The sequence below is a fragment of the Hippocampus bargibanti genome, linkage group LG10 (genome assembly GCF_051943395.1).
Source record: "Hippocampus bargibanti isolate YZ-2025 linkage group LG10, ASM5194339v1, whole genome shotgun sequence".
Classification (NCBI taxonomy): Eukaryota; Metazoa; Chordata; class Actinopteri; order Syngnathiformes; family Syngnathidae; genus Hippocampus; species Hippocampus bargibanti.
In genome coordinates, this window is record NC_142743.1 from 22,620,764 (window position 1) to 22,641,674 (window position 20,911).

The 20,911-nt window shown below is 41.9% G+C and overlaps 2 protein-coding genes and 1 long non-coding RNA gene across 5 annotated transcripts in view; 1 reads left to right on the forward strand and 2 right to left on the reverse strand.

Annotated features, from left to right (window-relative positions):
- The first annotated feature begins 150 nt into the window (after positions 1-150).
- Positions 151-20,838, forward strand: prss12 (serine protease 12). Of its 2 annotated transcripts, XM_089005319.1 has the most exons (13): positions 151-507; positions 1,679-1,817; positions 3,244-3,416; positions 3,514-3,664; positions 3,764-3,942; positions 5,165-5,306; positions 5,383-5,603; positions 9,310-9,451; positions 11,765-11,970; positions 13,420-13,498; positions 13,823-13,945; positions 16,681-16,976; positions 19,283-20,835. In XM_089005319.1, the coding sequence occupies exons 1-13, from the start codon at positions 192-194 to the stop codon at positions 19,612-19,614; spliced, it is 2,499 nt and encodes an 832-aa protein (XP_088861445.1). In that variant the 5' UTR covers positions 151-191; the 3' UTR covers positions 19,615-20,835. The 2 variants fall into 2 exon arrangements, with proteins under 2 accessions (XP_088861445.1, XP_088861446.1); XM_089005320.1 differs by lacking the exon at positions 1,679-1,817 and having other exon boundaries at positions 371-507; positions 19,283-20,838.
- LOC148892962 (uncharacterized) lies at positions 11,829-19,391 on the reverse strand. Its single transcript, XR_016116122.1, has 4 exons — positions 19,265-19,391; positions 12,648-12,765; positions 12,505-12,560; positions 11,829-11,942 (listed from the first exon to the last, which is right to left on the reverse strand). It is a non-coding gene; the product is annotated as an uncharacterized LOC148892962 (long non-coding RNA).
- The window catches only part of ndst3 (N-deacetylase/N-sulfotransferase (heparan glucosaminyl) 3), a 50,608-nt gene continuing 49,187 nt past the window's right edge, over positions 19,491-20,911 (reverse strand). The window contains exon 16 of one of the 2 annotated variants that reach the window (XR_016116119.1): positions 19,491-19,559. The gene's annotated coding sequence lies outside the window, so the exon portion shown is untranslated. The remainder of the gene's footprint in view (positions 19,560-20,911) is intronic. The other variant, XR_016116121.1, reaches the window with a different exon arrangement.

Sequence of the window (20,911 nt, forward strand, 5' to 3'; positions counted from 1 at the left end):
TGCGTACTCAGCCTGGTTAATGTGGATACCAACACATTAGAGTACTGTACTGTAATGATCTGCTCCCAGCCCACTCTCCCTCCCGTCCCACGCCGGGGCGATGCGTCTGGTTGGGAAGCTTCGTTCACCTCAGCTAATGCCATTCTTACCGCGCATGCGAACCTCCGAGATCCAAGCGTCAGATCCCCGGCATGACGGCGGTCTTCCTCGTCCTTTTGGCCGCGCTCCCGTGGCCTAGCGGTGGTCACTCGTCATTTATTCAACCGTTCGGTGATTGCGCCCGGAGCCGCGGCTCGGGTGCCGCGTACCGTGGCGCGATCGACGTCACCGAGTCCGGCGCACGGTGTATGAACTGGAGTGAGGTGGGCGGCTTCACGGAGCGTCACCCGGGCAAAGGCGTCGGGAAGCATAACCAGTGCCGGAACCCCGATGGTAGAATCCGTGCATGGTGCTTCTTCCGGAACCAGAGAGGCCGTTTGGACTGGGGCTACTGTGACTGTAAACAAGGTAAACAACAGCGGGCTTGGAACGACATCACATTTACAGAACAACATTTCCATGAGAACGCATTGGCGTTCATGCAGTATTAACATGAATGCCGTTAAATTTACGTTTCAAAGTTGTTTTTCATTGCCAGTCAAGAAAACATTGTAACTTTCACTTTGCAAAAACATTTATTGTGGATTCAAATAAACTAGGAGATTACAATTTCAAAATCTCCTGAATATTGGTCTACCTTGATACAATGGTCTGCACAATCAAATGTAACAATGTTGACTTTAAATACTGTACTGTACTTCAAAAAAGACAGCTATGATCCATGAAGAGCGACAATAAAAGTATGCCTCTACATATATAGCGCATATTCTTTGAGAGTTGAATGTCAAAAGAGCTCTCACTGTGGGTTCTCGTTTAATAATTCAAGGATGACTATAGAAATTGTGGTTTTGAGCCCAAAAGGCATAGAAAGCAGCCATAAAAATGTTGTTGATAGGCTCCTTCATCCCCCTCATATACCAGTTTTGTTCAGTGTGTATATTTGGACTATCAATTCAAATTAGGCACCTTCTACTTATGTATGCAAAATCAAGAGACAACATTGTCATTGCCGAGCTATCCTTTTGCGATAACATTACCCGCGCATGCTAATCCATTTATTAGAGTGCATCACAACTTGCAATACACATGCATTTAATTCTAGATGTTATTGAGCGAAATGTTGAAGAAACAGGGAAATATGTTGGCGAGATTAGCTATATCTGCGTGTGTTGAAACCATATTAAATACATGCATATATCCAAGGAATAACATTTTCAAAAATAATGTATGCAAGTGCAATCATAACAAATAACATTTTGCCTGATAAAATGGACAATGACGTTAAGAATGGTCTGTTGAATCAAAATGCCATTTTAAAATTGACATGATCTATTTTTGTTTCTTTTCATTGAGTGTTGATAATGTTGTTTAATGAAGTGGAGTATGACAAAGTAATTTAATCATATTTTTAGACAGATTTCTACCCACACATGAACGCAACTGCAGCCGCCCTTGTGTGTGTGTGTGTGTGTCCTTCTCGCTGATAGATTTCCCTTGCTTCTAAAATAGCTCTTTTGCTTTGTTTTGATGAAAAAAAGCCCTGCTTTTACACAAGGGGTCCCTCCCTCTGCATGCCAAGGTTCGGTTCGTCTGCAAGGGGGCCGATCGAAACTGGATGGCATGGTGGAGGTCTATCTGGGTGGTGTGTGGGGCTCTGTGTGCAGCGATGACTGGAAAGATGAAGACGCTACAATTGTGTGCAAGCAGCTGGGCAGTGGGTTAGTGTGCACACACAAGCATACATTCCTATTCACGCATATGCGTTTAGCAACAGTAACCTCACCATTTCCTGACAGTATCATGTGTGACACAAAGTCATGACTGTACATTACAGTACTTCCAAAATTCTATCATGACTCTGTATTAGAATAATACGGTGTGATACAAAGTCATGATTGAGTTTTGGAAGTAATATCCAGTAAGAAATGATTAATTTCCCATTTTATTTTTTACTGTTTGCTCCCTGTTGAAGCCGATATTTTCATCCCCTAGTTTATGCTTTCATAGAATTTTAATTTAAAAGACAACCCCCCCCCCCCCCCCGGGACAAGTTGCATCCATAATTTGTAAAATCACTTCAAATGACTTGTACTGAGCGCATTATACAAAGATTCCACCGCATATAGCTATGTTTTTGCGTTTCAAGACTCACGCTGAATATTCATGAAATGTTTTTGAGTTGATGACGATCCCTCAGTGACGTCACGGAGGGAACGCCCCTGACCGAGAAAGCGACACACAATGCATTTTGGGTACTTTTTTTCATCTGAAAACACCATATTGATCGCGAAATTAGAAGGAAAACTACATAATTAACGCAATGGTGAATCGTTGTGTGTCGCAGCCAATTGCGGTAACACGCATAAAGAAGGTGTAATTTCACACAAATTCCCAGCGGACAAATCAGCCCATTTCCAATAAAGCTTGTGCGCCATCTTGTGCATTTTCTGGGCGGAACATTGCAGTCCAGACGCTCGAATCGATACGGAAGGACTTCTTTAATTGATTGCAAACATTTATGCTTTCCTCTTCAAAACTCTTAATAAATCCTCATCAAATGTAACACTTTAAATTGTGAAAAAAGGTTTCACACACACACACACACACACACACACACACACACACACACACACACACACACACACACACACACACACACACACACACACACACACACACACACACACACACACACACACACACACACACACACACACACACACTTTTTCATGACTTGCGGTTCTGCGTTGCACACTTCCCTTTGTTGACACTAAAACCAGCTCTGGCACACATGCGTGCATTTTCATGCAAGAGGCAAACTCATTGCAGAATGCGGAGCGCGCAAATGTCAGCCATATGTCTGGCAGAATTACCACAGCGCTGATGGGCGTCACATGGCCAGTCATTGGACACTGCAGGGTGCAAAAGTGCTTACGGTATATTTGCTCGGGAATGGCAGATCATAAACTTGCGTGTGGCTAAAGGGCATTCCAGGCAGCGTGAAGCTTTGTGCTTTGAAAGCCTCCTAACCAGTTTAATAATCAAAATTGTCAGACTGGGTTTCTCTGTATAATCGTTCTCAATTCTCTGTTTATTTAAGTTCAGTTGTCTGGATTTATATTCTGAGCCCCAATTGCCCTTTAGTCTCTCAGGCCGGGCTCATGCGGTCCCTATGCCTCGTCCGAGCATGGCTAAGTTCCACTGGCGAGCTGTCCACTGCCAGGGAGATGAGCCTGATCTGCTTCAGTGTCCGAAAACCATGTGGAACGGAGGCGAATGCTCTATGAGTGCAGCTGTGACCTGCACTAAACAGAACGGTACGTCAAAACACTTTGAGGATTTTGGATGGATTGAATGAAATGAAATCTATTTGTGATCTACAAGTGCTGGGTCCTATGTTTGCATGTTCATCAGTTGCGGTGTTGCTGCCTATACGGCTGATCGGCGGCCGGTCAATGTCGGAGGGCACAGTCGAGGTGTTCCATGCAGGCCAGTGGGGCTCCATATGTGATGACCAATGGGACGACGGAGATGCAGAGGTGGTCTGTCGACAACTGGGGCTGAGGTGAAGCGTTTTTAAGCTAGTCATTAACCAGAAGCAACCAGACAGAAAGTCCAGTATCTTTTTCAATACTTTTGCTACCCTCTTATTTGTTAATTTCAGTGGTGTTGCACGGGCATGGGGTCAAGCCCATTATGGAAAGAGCTCTGGTCGTGTATGGCTGGATGAGGTGAGATGCACAGGAAATGAACTCACTGTGGAGCAGTGTCCAAAAAGTGCTTGGGGAGAACACAATTGCTTACATTCTGAGGACGCAGGCGTCTCTTGCAGTCCTCTGACAGGTAAATGAAGCTACCTGCATCATCAGGAAGCAATGGAGCTGTATTAAGAAAAAAAAATCGTTATACAATCACCTGCATGTATAGCAGCAAGATGCAACATAAACTCTTTGGACAAATCATCAATCATGCACTATGATTAAAGGCTTATGATGTAGTTATTTATTTTGTAATGACATTACGTTACGTGTGATCCAGTGCACACGTGGTGTCCACATTTACATCACAATTCCATACGAGCTTCCTGTGTTGATGAAAAAGGTTTCTTCAGCCGTCATCTGTACTTCTTTGAAGGCGTCAGACGTTTCGCTTCTTATCCAATATGCTTCTTCAGTGAATTAAAGTTTAGCTGGTAGTTTCGGCCCTATACATATCCCTACTGTCCAGACATGGCGGTGCCGGACTCTGCTATGATTGGATGATTATATATGGTCAAGAAGCTATTTTCATAAAACAGCAAAATCCTTCACTAAACCGACATGGTGGTGTGAGGTTCAATTAGGATCGTTCGTACTAAAGACTGCTTAGGCGACATAGGCTTAGTTATGTTGATGAGGTGATACCAGAGCTAATAGGGCAATCAGGCCAGTCAGGACAAAAGAAGTAATCAGTGGAGCCGCAGGGAGTAGTCCTCTGCTCCCCCCGACCTGAGAGTAGGGATCAATCATAGCAGAGTCCGGCACTGCCACGTCTGGACAGTAGGGATATACGTATATAGGGCCGAAACTACCAGCTAGACTTTAGTTCGCTGAAAAAGCATCTTGGATAAGAAACGAAACGTCCGACACCTTCAAAGAAGTACAGATGACGGCTGAAGAAACCTTTTCATCGATGGACCACTCCTGTACGACTGAGAGCTTACACAGACGAGCTTCCTGTGTGGAGTTTCATGCTCGACCAGTGATTGCATGCATTTCCACTGAGCAGTCTGTCTCTGAATAACATTTTGAAAGATGCATGATTTTGATTCACCAAATGCTTTTAAATGAGTCACAGGTATGAATGTGAGTGTGGCTATTTGCCAAGAAATTCTTGCCGGGCCTCGTCAATCGGCTCAAGTCTGATTGGATAGTGTCTCACCCACAACTTCATAGACTACACTTGAAAGGCTGTAAAAATGGATGTATGCTTCCATTTGACAATTACATTTGTTTCCAAGCCAATAGAATATTTTAACCACCTCCTGCCATTTCCTAAAGTCAGTGTTTGTCTTTTCTCTCTTCAGATGGAACTGCTAGGTTAGTAGGTGGGAGTGGGAGCCACGAGGGACGCTTAGAGGTCTTCTACCATGGACAGTGGGGAACAGTGTGTGATGATGGCTGGACAGACTCAAATACTCAAGTAGTGTGCCGCCAACTCGGTTATAGGTGAACAGAAAACCTATACAGTATGTGTCGTGTCATCTCCTATTGCTGCATTACAATGCCTGTGTGGACTGTACAGGTTAGGTCAAACTCTGGTCCCTGAAGGCCTCGACATCACGGCGGTCCCTCGCTTCGGGGTTGCGTCTGGTCCTATTCTTTTGGATGACGTGAGCTGCACAGGCAAAGAGCCCAGCGTATTGCTTTGCAAACGGGAGGAGTGGCTTCGTCATGACTGCACACACCATGAAGATGTGAACATTGAATGCAATGCAGAACGTCTTGGAGATGGCCGCCCCACAAGTAAGAGACAATCATATCTCGCGACATTTAAAACAGATATTTATCCATCCATGCATCCATCCGTCTGTCCGTCCGTCCGTCCGTCCGTCCATCCATCCATCCATTTTCCAGACCACTTCATCCTCATGAGGGTCGCAAGCCAATCATATGACACACTGAGACAAACAACCAGTCACTCTCACACTCACACAATTTAGAGTGCTCAATCAGCCTGCCATGCATGTTTTTGGAATGTGGGAGGAAACCGGAGGACCCGAAGAAAACCCACGTGGGCCTGGGGAGAAGATGTAAACTCCATACAGAGAGGCTGGACCGGGTCATGAACCTATATAAAACTTTCTACCGAGCTGCTGACCTTTCTGTCTGATATCATCTATGGGAGTGTCTCAGTAGACACCAAATACTATGCAAGTTTGCTAACGGGTCCGTGGACATTGTGAAATTATCAACAACTTCCAATTTCATGCTCATACAGTATGTACAATGATGAATTATTGATGTTATGGCGGATTTATTCTTGGTGGTTAATACATTAACTATTGACTCTGCTCCTAATGTGTATAACATACATATTCCAGCGCAGCCAGGCATTGGAAACCAAGGTCTTAATTTACACCAATTTCCGCTGTCTACTACGTAATTGAGATGTTTGTCAGATCTGTCGAACTCAGTCTGCACCCAATTAAAATCTCATTTTAGAAAATCCGACATCCCAAAAGTGCAGGTGGAGGGTGATGTCATTTTAGATTTTTTTTCAGCATGTCTGCTTATTAGCCTAACCTGCAGTAATGACTACTGATTATAAGTGTACCCGCCTGCCTCAAAATTAGCCCCTTTGCTTGTGACCAAACATTTCTTGCAAGCTTTTGTGGGACTACATATTGCCTGTTAAAGGAGAACCGACGCCTCCGGACAAGCTGTGTCCATAATTTGTTAAATTGCTTCAGATGACTTCTACTGAGCGTATTTTACAAAGATTCCACCGCATATAGCTATATTTTACGTTTTAAGACTCGCGCTGAATATTCCGGAAATCTTGTTTTTGAGTTGGTGACGAGTCCTCACGTCACGTCACGGAAGGAACGCCCCTGACCGAGAAAGGACACATTGTAGCAGTCCTTTCATGGCGTCAATGGATTTTGCGGTACATTGTTTGGTCTGAAAACTTCGTGTTGATCTGTATTGATGGCGAAATTAGAAGGAAAACACATAAATAGCACGATGGTGAATCGTTGTGTGTTGCACCGAGACTTCTATTTGATATTCGCTGACAAAACTTCCCAGGAGACAATTTCTACGGAGCTTTGTCGCCATCTTCTGCCTTTTTTTGGGTGCTGTGAGTACTTTAGTCGAGTTTGTCACTACATTTCTCTCCAGAGGCATCAAAATGACCGGAATAAATTCTTTAATCGATTGCAAACATGTATGCTTTCCTCTTCAGAACTATTTGAATCATATTCATAACTGGATGAGTCACAAGAAAGCATCTTTTCCGAATCTGAAGCCATTGTTTTGATTCTCGAGCAAGGCAAGATGTCTTGGCGCGACACCACAAACAAGGTGGCGGGACCTTCTGAAACTGGCCACTTCTGGTTTCAATGTTTTGCAGTTTCAGCACACTAAGTAATTTTTATTGGTGTTTTGCATTTGACTAAAAATCTCATACTGTGTGTTTTCGGTATTTTAGATGCTATAAAACGTTTTTCTGATGTCAGCTAGGAATCCAATCCAAACGTCTTTTCAAAAGATCCTTTAGCGTCACTCTCTACATAAAGAATTAGGGGAAAGGTCTGGGGTATTAGCAACATTTATCATGCTTATGCCAATGGTACGTGGGCAATACTATAGGACAGAGGAAGACGTGAAGTTGCTTTCATGGATTCAATTCTGTTTCTTTCGCTACATCTGAATGACACATACAATAAACTGTATGTGATAAGTCCGTTGAACTTCACAGCAAAGAATGCATGAGAGTCTTTTCTTTGGTGAAAGATCACACAGTGGAGACATAAATAGCTATTTCACATGCTCGGGGTTTATCGATGCAGCTTAGGTAGCTTTGGCAAGAGCCTCGGGAACGTTCGCTGGTCGCTAAAATATTATGTAATTACTGCAAAGCATTTGTGAGTGCTTATCTGTGGAACCTCGTCCATTGCAGCTTGTTTGTTCTTGATTTTATAGTAATGCAGGGCTTTCATGTTAGACTTTTTTTTCTTCTCTTGTCGGTGAGCATCACCGTGAGGCCAAGTTAGTGCATCAATGTTGTCAAAAAACAATAACAATAAGCCTTTCTCTATCACTATAATAGACATACACTGGAGAGTGATCTAAATTCGTAAACCGCCAGCCACGGAGGACCCCAGATTACCCAATATGTGTTCCATGGATTATATGTCACCCGAGCAATTAGCCAAGAAAATCAAAGGTTGCTAAAAAAGTACAATTTTGTATATGATTTTGGAATGATGGCTACTGATAAGATAATTTATGATGATGTGATTGATTGGTGTTAAAGGGTCCTAAGCAACTGTGGTGTCTCCTTTTCAGTCGACAGCAAGTGTAAAAATGGCGGTCTTCTGAGATGGTCAGAAACAGGTTTATTCAACTGCTTGACTCATATTTCACAAACATAATCTTCATCTAAACGGTGCGTGTAGACTTTTGGGGCCGCATAGAATTTATTCCTCTCATAAATTGACGTCCACGTTTATACAGCTGCTACTGCTTTGATGAATGCCGTGACTAAATACAGTCGAGTTGAAAGAAATAGAGCAAGAGTGTACATTCAACAGAGAGACAGTGGGGGTAAATAATGGGTTCAAAAACAGAAGAAAAACATACGGCAAAGTCGAGTGATCTGCAGGAAAGAAGAAAGGTGCTGCAGATGTTGGAAACATGCCCATGTCTTGTTTTTCTTCCAGATATTTTTCTTTTCAGAAGCATATAGCATTAACTAGATAGACTAAATGGCTGCCACTGCCACTGTTTGACTCTTTTCAGTCTAAATTCTGTGTTTTTTATCCATTGGAGTTGTTCATGAAGGTGGGTCAGAATTTAACGTTGTTACAGGAAGAGTTATATAAAAGAGGATTTCTTCTGTACTTCTTCTGTATGTTTGTATGACTAGTCTTGTGAGGACCACTAACATTTTATACCATACGTAGTGAGGACATTTTTGACAAGTGAGGAACTTTCGGCCACTCCTCACAAGTTTTTCATTTTAAAGGCTTCTAGAGGGTCTATATATGCATCTGTTAACGTTTCAGAGAGGTCCTCATAAATTCACCCAAAATGATTTTTTGGTGTGTATTTTCATTGTACTTGGATATACACACTTTTTACTCACTGTGTGTTTATGTGTGTGTGTGCGTGGTTAATGAGAGGAAATAGTTCCTACCACCAAAAGTAAAAGTATATTTTAACCAAATTCACTACAGGGGTGAGGACTTTGAATGTACCCATTGAGAAACCTCATTCCTGCTGTTATTTCAGTTTCAAGTCCACTTTTTATTTCTTTGTTTTTCAAGAAGTTGAAGTGGGAAATGGGGTGACATTTAGTGTTCAAATGTAGTTCTTTTCTAAACTTATCAGTAACGGTGGTCCTCACACCTTATCTGGAGTTATCTGGACCTCACAAAACCATTGAAACAGGAAAGTGTGTGTGTGTGTCTGTGTGTGTGCGTCTGTGTGTGTGCCTGTTATCCAGGTATCCCAGTAAGGCTGGTGGGAGGAGAAAGCCCCAGAGAAGGGAGAGTGGAGATCTTTCTATCTGGTCAGTGGGGGACGGTGTGCGATGATGGATGGAATGATCGGGATGCTGAAGTTGTGTGTCGACAGATGGGATACAGGTATGTGAACTGATCTCACCAGCTGAAGATGGACAATATCGTGGTTGTTGTTCTTCAATGGTAAATGCAGTGTCTGAAACTCATGACAAAAAGTTACCGGACACCAGGGCAGACTACTCTGAAAAGTTGCCTGCCCAGCCATAAAGTTGCCTGGCCCATTTTTCACAACTTGAAAGACAATAAGACGACTAATCGCAATAAAAAACATTTTTGCAAATTATTATATCAAGGATTGATAATCAGAATATATAACGGAACACTACTTTAAAGGACAACCGACCCCTCCGGACAAGTCGTGTCCATAATTTGTAAAATCGCTTCAAATGACTTCTACTGAGCGTATATTACAAAGATTCCACCACATATAGCTATATTTTACCTTTTAAGACTGAATATTCAGGAAGTCTTGTTTTCGAGTTGATGATGATGCCTGACGTGACGTCACGGAGGGAACGCCCCTGACCGAGAAAGCGACACACAATGTAATTAGAAGGAAAACACATACATAACGCGATGGTGAATCGTGTGTTGCACCAAGACAACTATTTGATATTCGCTGACACAAATTCCAAGCAGACAAATCAACCCATTTCCAACTGAGCTCTGGCGCCATCTTCTGCGATGTTACACATCAGTCTTGATGCCTCAAAATTACCCGGAAGAACTATTTGAATCATATTCATAACTGGATGCGTAACAAGAAAGCATCTTCTCCGAATCTGAAGATTGTTTTGATTCTCGAGCAAGGCAATACATCTTGGCGTGACGTCACGAACTGGGGGCGGGACTTTCTGAAAATGCCCAATTCGTAGCTCAATTTTTTGCAGATTTAGCACACTTGAAGTCATTTTTATTGGTGTTTTGCATTTGACTGAAGATATCAGCCTGTGTGTTTTGGGTATTTTAGATACTATAAAACGTTTTTCTGATGTCAGTTAGGAAACAAAAACGTGATGTCGGTTGTCCTTTAAGTGTCATTGACATCATTTTGTGAAAACCAATATGAAGAAACTCGGAAGGAGAGCATATTGTGCTCTGTGCCGGCATATCTCAACCATTCCGTATCCTATTATGAAACCCCTCTGAGATATTGTCGCCTTTTCCATAACAAAGAATTGTCGAGAGAATGCTGTCATACGGACACAAAACTGTCTTTGCTCCCCCTTGCAACGCACGGCTTCCCGTTTTTTTCCACACGTGTGTGTAAATGAACGCCACATCTGGAGAACATAAGCATGAGAGTGCCGTGGAGCGTATTAGAGACATGCAAAGGCCAAGTTAGGATCATTATTCTGTCTGAAGCAGGGTGTGGTGAAAGGTCTTCCCCCGTGAATAGACATTTATCTCGGGGTGATAAAGCAAAAATGTACACAAATTATATACAGTCTCATCTTTGACCCAAATTGTCTCAGATGACACAAAATGGGATTATTCTGTCACAATGAGTCATATTGAAACTGGGATTTGAGGCAGACATCAATATTTTTTTTGCCTATCACATACAACACATCACATTATTTTTAATATGCTCGTAAATAGAAAAAAAAATATTTTTATTTTTTGGTGGCAACTGTAGTATTTCATTGTACTGTACTTTATTGTGTCAACTGCTGTATCCATAACTGGTTTATATATTTTAACATAGTGCTTGTTGATAGCACATGTATGTATGTATGTATGTATGTATGTATGTATGTATGCATGCATGCTTGATTGATTTATGTATTTATTTATTTAGTTATTTATTTATGTATTTATGTGTTTATTTATGTATGTATTTTATAATAATAACAATAATAATAATATATTGTATATATATAAGTGCCTTTCAAAACTCTCACTTTACAGTCAAGGGATCCATTTTTCTGTGGGTCAGCAGCGGCAGCCACACGCGCCAGCGTTCACTCAACTCGGAAGTAACTCAAATAGATAGAAAGATAGCTAGCTAGCTTTAATTAGTTGTATATTATAACTTGTCCGTATAACCAAATCAAACTTGGGATCAATCTACACAAATAAAATAACATTGGGAAACGCTAATGCTTTTTTTTGTTGGTTTGACTTCAAAGGGCACCGTGAGAGTGGCTGCCTTTACAGCAGCTCCTGTTCTTTGTTTTTGTACTTCTTCTATTCCTTTCTTAACTTTGCTGATGTGAAATGTAAATTCCTCCACTGTGAGATGAATAAAGGCCAATCTAATGTAATCTAAAACACATCTTAATATTATTCCATTGTAATACACAGGATTGTGACATTGCTGCTAAATTTTAATCATTGGTCAAACATCCTCAACCTGGCGCTTGTCCTCTCCAGCGGACTGGCCAAAGCGCGTGTGATGGCGTACTTTGGCGAAGGGACGGGGCCCATCCATGTGGACAATGTAAAATGCAGCGGCGACGAGCGCTCCATCGCCGACTGCATCAAGCAGGCTCCCGGCATTCACAACTGTCGCCATAGCGAGGACGCCGGAGTCATCTGTGATTACGGTGAACTACAGCCATGGCACAAAGAAGCCAAAGGTGGGTGGGTTTGTACAGTGTCTTTGACGGCCCTGCGTTGTGTCTCTGTGTGATGTGAGTCTCCACAGTCCTGTGCTGTCTGCTGTACTGAGAAACTAATGAGCCAGGATATGTCAGGATGATATTTTTAGCAAGGCTCTCTTCAGTGTGTATAAATAATGCCCAGATGGCGAAATAGACCATTTCTAGGTTATTGATTCACCCTGTTTGGCACACCTGGGGACAGAATCACGTTGCTGTTTGTTCCCTGCACGTGACACAAGCTTTTGACACGTACATACAGTGGGACCTTGGCTTACGCACTTAATTGGTTCCCAGAGTGTGTAAGGTGAAAAGTGTGTATCCCAAAAATTAATTTCCCATATGAAACCATTAAAATGAGAATAATCCGTTCCCAGGTCTCCCTAAAATATAATTTTCAAATAAATAAGCCTTAAAACTACAAACAATATACCTTATTCTATGTATAATAAATGTGGTATTGTATTGTAATGAAAGAAATACGCTGCACTGTATAATAGTCGTTTTATTTACCTTTGTGATGGTCGTTGATGGCTTGATGGAATGGAGTGGCAGGTCGGAGAGAATTGCTGTTTGAAAGGAGTCACATTCCATAAGGACTGTAATTAAAGAAATAAACTGTACTGTAAAATAAAGTTGTTTTTATTTTTATTTACCTTTGTGATGGTCGTTGATGGCTTGATGGAATGGGGTTCAGACTTCTCTTCCTGTGTTTTGAAAGTCCGGTAACCTCTTCTATTGCCCCAGACCGTTTCTTTGACAGCACGGAAACACCTTGAGGAACACACACAATGTAGCATATTGGTGCTGGGCTGTTAAATCAGACAAATGCACACCTCGTTCGTGTTTCTCAATGATCTCCTTCTCCTCGACTGTAATTTTGTTTTGTGTCTTCTTTGGCTGAACACGAGCCTGTGATTGGCTCTTTTTCGGTCCCATAACAGCAAAAGTATCTGTAAAAAATTCGGGAATACGATCGACGTGTGTACTCAGTGAAAGGGGGTGTGGAAATGTAGGCCGGCTGGGGCGCTGTTCAGTCATGTGCTTTGGCGTTCTTCCGCCGAAGATTACTCCGCCAGCCATGGTGGGGCGGCGCTCCATGTGTATCCCGACAAGGAGTGTGTATTCCAAGGTTTAATTTTCAGAAATTTAACATTCGTAGACTGAGGCCGAGCGTTCGTAAACCGAGGCCCCACTGTACTCTGTGGCAAGTCAACACCTCTTTTAAATGACCATACTATTGTATTTTCAAGAAATGATTATATTCCTAGTGCAACCCAGACCACTGTTCATCATAAAAAGAAGAATTTCGAGATATAAATTTTCTATCACAAGAACAGAACCTGAAAATATGGTGAAGCAATCAATGCCGTCCCAGACTTTCTGACACACCGATAGATAAACATCTCTCTTCTGTCTCACAATCAGCTCCTGTCGTTCAGATTTGCGGGCTACGGCTCACACACACTCGGCAGCGCCGTATCATCGGAGGAGAGAACTCTCTGAGGTGAGGTCAAAATATGATGGAAGACATTTAAAAAAACTCACAGAAGATGATATGGTTGATGGAAAACCTTTCTAGTCAAAATAATACAATGGTGACGACTGATCTCAAGTGCGTCAATATAACACAATTTTCATATCTGTGACTGTCAGTAGTACGGCTCAGCCCTCACTGACACCCACTGATGTGTACATTCTAATGTTTAACAATAAAGTTTCCATTTTGCATACCTTGTGTAGTTGATACCAAACTATGCCGTGATCATTTCATGATCAAGTTGCTCATAACCAATTTCACTCAATTGACACAACTACATTTGTGTCTTAGGAGTGGCTGGCCGTGGCAGGCTGCGATACGCTTACGGGGGTCTCGAGGAGACGGGAGGCTGGTGTGTGGAGCCACTCTGATTGACACCTGTTGGGTCCTCACATCGGCACACTGCTTCAAGAAGTAAAAAGCATTAACCTGATATATTTATTTCACATGAACATGCATCTTGGGGAATGCAGTATCTAATTCATGGAAAAGAACGAGCAAAAGGAGACCTATTAGAAGTTTTTGAAAAAACATATTTTTTCTCAACATTTGAACAAATATTTGCCCCACTATTGTGGCCCACGGCATGACTTTCCAGGAGTCTTTGCCAATTATCCTACTTTAAATCCTACTTAATTTCCGGAGCAATAAGAGTTCATGCAAATTTAAAGGACAACCGACACAATTTTTTGTTTCCTAACTGACATCAGAAAAATGTTTTAGAGCATCTAAAATACCCAAAACACGCAGTATGGTATTTGTAGTCAATTAAAAACACCAATAAAAATGACTTAAAGTGTCCAAAATCTGCAAAAAAAATGAACCCGGAAGTGGCCAGTTTCAGAAGGTCCCGCCCCCTTGCCTTCCTTGAGAATCAAAACAATGGTTTCAGATTCGGAGAAGATGCTTTCTTGTTACTCATCCAGTTATGAATATGATTCAAATAGTTCTGAAGGCCAAGGGGGCGGGACCTTCTGAAACTGGCCACTTCCGGGTTCATTTTTTTTTGCAGATTTTGGACACTTTAAGTCATTTTTATTGGTGTTTTGCATTGACTACAAATACCATACTGTGTGTTTTGGGTATTTTAGATGCTATAAAACGTTTTTCTGATGTCAGTTAGGAAACAAAAAAAGTGATGTCGGTTGTCCTTTAATGTGGGATTTATTGAAGCGGTGTCCGTAATGAGGTCATGTTTGGGTATAAAATTAAATAGAAGCTATACGTATTCTATAACAAACCATCTCTTTTGCTTCCTGCTCGATCCTCTGCTGTGTGCATTAGCGAACCAGAAGGAGTTTATGGATTAAGTATACGGTGAGCACCAAACCACAACTGATCATTTCACCGTGGCACTTCCAAGATTACATCCACGTGGATTCATTTGGGAATAAAACGTTCTTTGGCCAGTTACAAGAATTTTATTATTCAGTATCCTCATTGAAAACACAGCTTAAGGAAAATTTATGTTGAAGCCAAAATTTCACGACTTAGTGTTTATGTGGAAAAGCATAAAAGCCTTACGTAGGCTGTTTACCGGGAGCCTTGTAGAACTTTTTCTTATGAACTCGCAAGTATGCTTTTTTATGCTATTTTATCTTACTGGAATGTGACAAATTGCTCGACTATAACAAATGATTCCAGTTAAGCCATGATTTTTGTGTCCATAATTTGTAAAATCACTTCAAATGACTTCTACTGAGCGTACTTTACAAAGATTCCAGCGCATATAGCTAGATTTTACGTTTTAAGACTCACGCTGAATATTCAGGAAGTTTTGATTTTGTGTTGGTGACGATACCTAGTGTGACGTCACGGCATCTTCTCCGAATTTGAAGCCATTGTTTTGATTCTCGAGCAAGGCAAGACGCCCCTGCGTGACGTCACGAACAAGGGGGCGGGACCTTCTGAAAATCCCCAATTAGCAGCTCATTTTGTTGCAGTTTTAGCACACTTTAACTCATTTTTATTGGTGTTTTGCATTTGACTAAAAATGTCAGCCTGTGTGTTTTGGGGATTTTAGATGCTATAAAACGGTTTTCTGATGTTAGTTAGGAAACAAAAAATGGCGTCGGTTGTCCTTTAAGTCAGCCGCATTGAAAATACATTGTGAAATTTCATGTGTGACTAACATACACGCATCGATTGCATCTCGAATAGCAGTTGGCCTTCTCCCACTCCACTCACCTTTTTACTGTACACGTTTTTTGAAGTATCAGTTTACAGCTTGCAAGCCACGTCACGTATGACACTACTATCGCCTGTTCAGAAAAGATGACCTGATATAATTTGGCCTCTGTGCAGCTATCAAATTAGCTCAATGTATATTTTGGGACTGTACAGCTCAGAGCCTGCCAACTGTAACAAAACCATTTTGAACATGGGAAAGGTAACTTGGGTATCATGATTACTTACTGTATGTATGCCTTGTACCAAACACATTAAAGGACAACCGACGTCACTTTTTTGTTTCTTAACTGACATCAGAAAAACGTTTTATAGCATCTAAAATACCCAAAACACTTATTATATTTTTAGTCAAATGCAAAATACCAATAAAAATGAGTTAAAGTGTCCCAAAACTACTTCAAAATGAACCCGGAAGTGGCCAGTATCAGAAGGTCCCGCCCCCTTGTTCGTGGAGTCACACCAAGAACATTTCAAAAAAGTACAAATATAAAAATGGGGTGGCCAATGCATATTTAAACTGTGGGACTGCTTAGGCCACATAGGCTTAATTATGCTAATGGGGTGATACCAGGGCAAATTGGGCAATCAGGCCAGTCGTCAGTCAAGACAATAGAGGCAATCAGTGGAGCCGCAGGGATTAGTCCTCTGCTCCCCCCAACCTGAGAGCAAGGACCTATCATAGCAGAGTCCGGCACCGCCACGTCTGGACACTAGGGATATATATATATAGGGCCGAAACTACCAGTAAGACTTTAGTTTGCTGACGAAGCTTCTTGGATAAGAAGCGAAACATCCGACACCTTCAAAGAAGTACAGATGATGGCTGAAGAAACCTTTTCATCGATGGACCACTTCTGTACGACGGAGAGATCACACAGACATCTCTCACGACCATGCAGCATACACATAAATATACCCTAGTGATTTTCTTACTTCCTCTTCTCCTGTTTTGTGCACAGGTATGGAAACAGCACCAAGCAGTACAAAGTCAGAGTGGGTGACTATCACTCCCTCGTCCCTGAAGAGCATGAGGAGGAGTACGGTGTCGCTCAGATTGTCCCGCATCCGAGTTACCGCTCCCACAGCAACGATTACGACCTGGCCTTGGTTCGCCTGTCACCGGGTGCCGTGGGTCACACACCGGGAGAGTGCCTGTCATTCAACCGTCATGTCCTTCCCGCCTGTCTTCCCCTGAGGAAGGAGAAAGCGCTCAAACAAGCCAGCAACTGTCACATCACTGGCTGGGGTGATACAGGTGAGCTTTGTGTGTGTATTGGGGTGAGAGCAGAGTGGCTCTTAGCTGCAAAACAAGTTGGGGAAACTGTCATAGATGACAGTATGTTGTCCGTGCAAAATGCCTTGTAGCTTGATGTACCGAGAAGAGGATGATATCCAAAACCAACAGGTGTCTTGCTCTGTTTTTGAACAAAACTCTCTGAAAGTACATAGAGTATACCTTTAAAGGACGACCGACGTCTCCGGATAAGTTCTGTCCATAATTTGTAAAATGGCTTCGAATGACTTCTACTGAGCGTATTTTACAAAGATTCCACCGCATATAGCTATATTTGACATTTTAAGACTCGCGCTGAATATTCCGGAAGTCTTGTTTTTGAGTTGGTGACGAGTCCTCACGTTACGGCACTGAAGGAACGCCCCTGACCGAAAAAAGGACACATTGTAGCAGTCCTTCCATCACGTCAATGCATTTTGCTGTACTTATTTGGTCTGAAAACTTCATGTTTCACCAAAAAGAGGCAGAAGAGGGCGACAAAGCTCCGTGTAAGGAATTAATCAGCCTGTGGAAACTTACACGGAGCTTTATCGCCATTTTCTGCCTCTTTTTGGTGCTACATTTCCCGCCCCCAGATACCTTAAAATGGCACGGAATAAATTCTTTAATCGATTGCAAACATGTCTGCTTTCCTCTTCAGAACTATTTGAATCATATTCATAACTGGATGAGTAACAAGAAAGCATATTCTCCGAATCTGACGCCATTGTTTTGATTCTCCAGCAAGGCAAGACGTCTTGGTGGTGACACCACGAACAAGGGGGCGGGACCTTCTGAAACTGGGCACTTCTGGCTTATTTTTTTTGCAGATTTTTGACACTTTAAATCATTTTTATTGGTGTTTTGCATTTGACTAAAAATATCATACTGTGTGTTTTGGATATTTTAAATGCTATAAAACGTTTTTCTGATGTCAGTTAGGAAACAAAAAAGTGACATCAGTTGTCCTTTAACACCATTTTTTTTTGCTTCCGAACTGCTCATAGCTACAAATAGATAGCTAATAGCCAGTGAATAGATAGCTAATACCTCAAGAATAAATAGCTAATACCTAGCAAATTGATAGCTACAACCTAGAAAATAGATAGCTAATACCTAGTGAATAGATAACTAATAGCAAGCTAGCTATATAGCAAATAGATAAAGTAGCTAGCTAAATAGCCAGCTAGATAACAAAATAGCCAGCTTATTCAATGACAACACTGACTATTTAAAGTGTCTAATGTACTGAACTTGACAACAAGATGTCTGCTTTGCACAAGCGTGTGAGTTTGGCACCTTTACATCACTCACACATACACGCGCTGGCATTTTACACATACGTAGCCACCCTGGACTTTATTTCTGTCACAACCAAGTCATGGAAAGAGTTTCTGAGTTATGGAGAGACTTTGGCTCCTCCACTGTTCTGTTGGTGGAGGTGTATGACTGCTTTTAACTCATTCACTGCCCTTCACGCATTTATTCCTTTTCCTGAGCGTCTTCATCTTTATTAAGTTCATCGAGTTGCTTGTTCTGTAGCCACAAGGGGACACAAGCCGGCGTCTTATTGTGCCGGTCCCAAGCCCGGATAAATACAGAGGGTTGTGTCGGTGGGCATCCAACGTAAAAGCGTTGTGAATCAAACCTCTGCAGATGGTGGACACTGATTCGCTGCGGCGACCCCTTGAAGGGAAAAACCGAAAGGAAAAGAAGAGGAGAAGCTGTCTATCTACCTACCTATCTGTCATCTATTAGCTAGCTAGCTAACTTGATCTATTTGAGTTATTCCTGGTTGAACGTGGTCACCGTTGCTGGCTACCTAGCTAGCTATCTATTAGCTGTCTAACTAGCTGGCTATCCATTAGTCATCTATTAGCTAGCTAGCTAACTTGATCTATTTGAGTTATTCCCGGTTGAATGGGGTCGCCGTATCTATCTAAAGCTTCGGTTAAAGGTCATGTGTTGGTGGCTGCGAAGCCTTTGTTGTACGTTGTTTTCTTTTGTGCCATGGCAACAATCCAATAGCTAGCTAGCTATTAGTCATCTATTAGCTATCTAGCTAACTTGATCGATTTGAGTTATTCCCGGTTCCCGCATGTGGCTGCCGCTGCTCACCCACGGAAAAACTTATCTTGTGACTGTCAAGTGATCTTGAGATTTGAAAGGCGCTGATAAATGAAACATTATTATTATTATTATTATTATTACTAATAATTTGACGAAATGCGGACTCAATGTCTATTGTAACACAAATGGACGAAACCCACTTTTGAACTTCTCTGCAGGTCGCTCATACTCCAAGACCCTCCAGCAGGCGCCGCTCTCCCTCCTCCCTCGCCGCCAATGCCTGCAGCATTTCCAAGGTGCTTTCACAAGCCGCATGCTGTGTGCCGGCAGCCTCCAGCAAGAAAGACGAGTGGACAGTTGCCGCGGAGACAGCGGAGGGCCTCTGGTGTGTGAACGTCCCGGAGGAGGCTGGGTGGTTTACGGGGTCACGTCGTGGGGTCACGCCTGCCGGACGCAGCAGTCGCCCGGCGTCTACACCAAAGTCTCTGCCTTCACCTCGTGGATACACAAGGTGATGTCGCATAATGAGAGAAAACAACGAAGCTCATAAAATCAGTGAGGCACTTGAGTTAAAGGACAACCGACACCATTTTTTTGTTTCCTAACTGACATCAGAAAAAACGTTTTATAACATCTAAAATACCCAAAACACGCAGGCTGATATTTTTAGTCAAATGCAAAACACCAATAAAAACGACTTAGCGTCACAAAACTGCCACAAAATGAGCTTGAAACTGGGCAGATTCAGAAAGTCCCACCCCCTTGTTCGTGACGTCATGCCACAATACTCCTTCACAAATGTGACGTTTAGGGAATCGTCATCAACTCAAAAACAAGACTTCCTGAATATTCAGCGCGAGTCTTAAAAGGTAAAATATAGCTATATACGATGGAATATTTGTAAAATGCACTCAGTAAAGTCATTAGAAGTGATTTTACAAAATATGGACGCAACTTGTCTGGAGGGTGTCGGTTGTCCTTTAAATGAGTCACATGACCAAAAAAAAAAAAAAAAAAAAACATGTTTTGCTTAACAAAAAGCATGTCTTTGTCATAAGCACTTATTTATATAGCTAATATTCATGTCCTTGCGATGAATGCGTTGAAAAAGTATACGTATATATTTTTAATAGTGTATTTCGGCACAAAGTTGCATTGTAACATTTTGTGACGTGAGTAATAATGTTAAACGGGACCACAAGGACTAGGTGGCTAGCTATCTGTTGGCTGTCTATTAGCTATCTACTAGCTGGTTAGCTAGCTTACTTCCGGGTTGAGTGAATGCTGCCGTGTGTGGCTGCCGCTGCTCACCCACAGAAAAACGTATCCGGTGACTGTAAAGTGACCTTGAGAGTTTTGAAAGGCGCTTATAAATGAAATGTATTATTATTATTATAAAGCATGTATGCATGAAGTCACTGCATGAGTGTTGACAGATTTGCTCTCTTCTCATCTGCGCTTTTGTACTCGCTTATTTTCGAACAAATTCATTCATTTGTCATTTTAAAAATGGCGGTGACATTTTCCAGGTCTTATCAGGGTTTGTCCTTAGCAAAGCCAGACATCATGAAAATCCAAGCACATAATATTTCTATGATTTTTTTACATGTTGACTTCCTGTTGTGCGAAATGTTTTTGAGTACGTGGGACAATCTGATAAACTTGAACTTGTGTTGTTGAATGATTTTGTCTGTTTCAATGTACAGTACTGTTGATGAATAAAACGAGATTTTGTCAAAAGAAAAAAGAACTGCCTAATGTCTCTCTTAAAAGCACTGTTTGGTTTATGGTTTGTTAAAAACAAAAATCCACCTATTTGCTGTTTTACATTCAGACAAAAGCACCAT

Bases quoted from the DNA above. Each gene is read 5' to 3' on its own strand.
- prss12 (XM_089005319.1), top strand. From the start codon at position 192: ATGACGGCGGTCTTCCTCGTCCTTTTGGCCGCGCTCCCGTGGCCTAGC. The intron at 3,665-3,763 runs GTGAAGCGTTTT...TGTTAATTTCAG, and splicing joins TGTCGACAACTGGGGCTGAG to TGGTGTTGCACGGGCATGGG. The intron at 5,604-9,309 runs GTAAGAGACAAT...CCTGTTATCCAG, and splicing joins TGGAGATGGCCGCCCCACAA to GTATCCCAGTAAGGCTGGTG.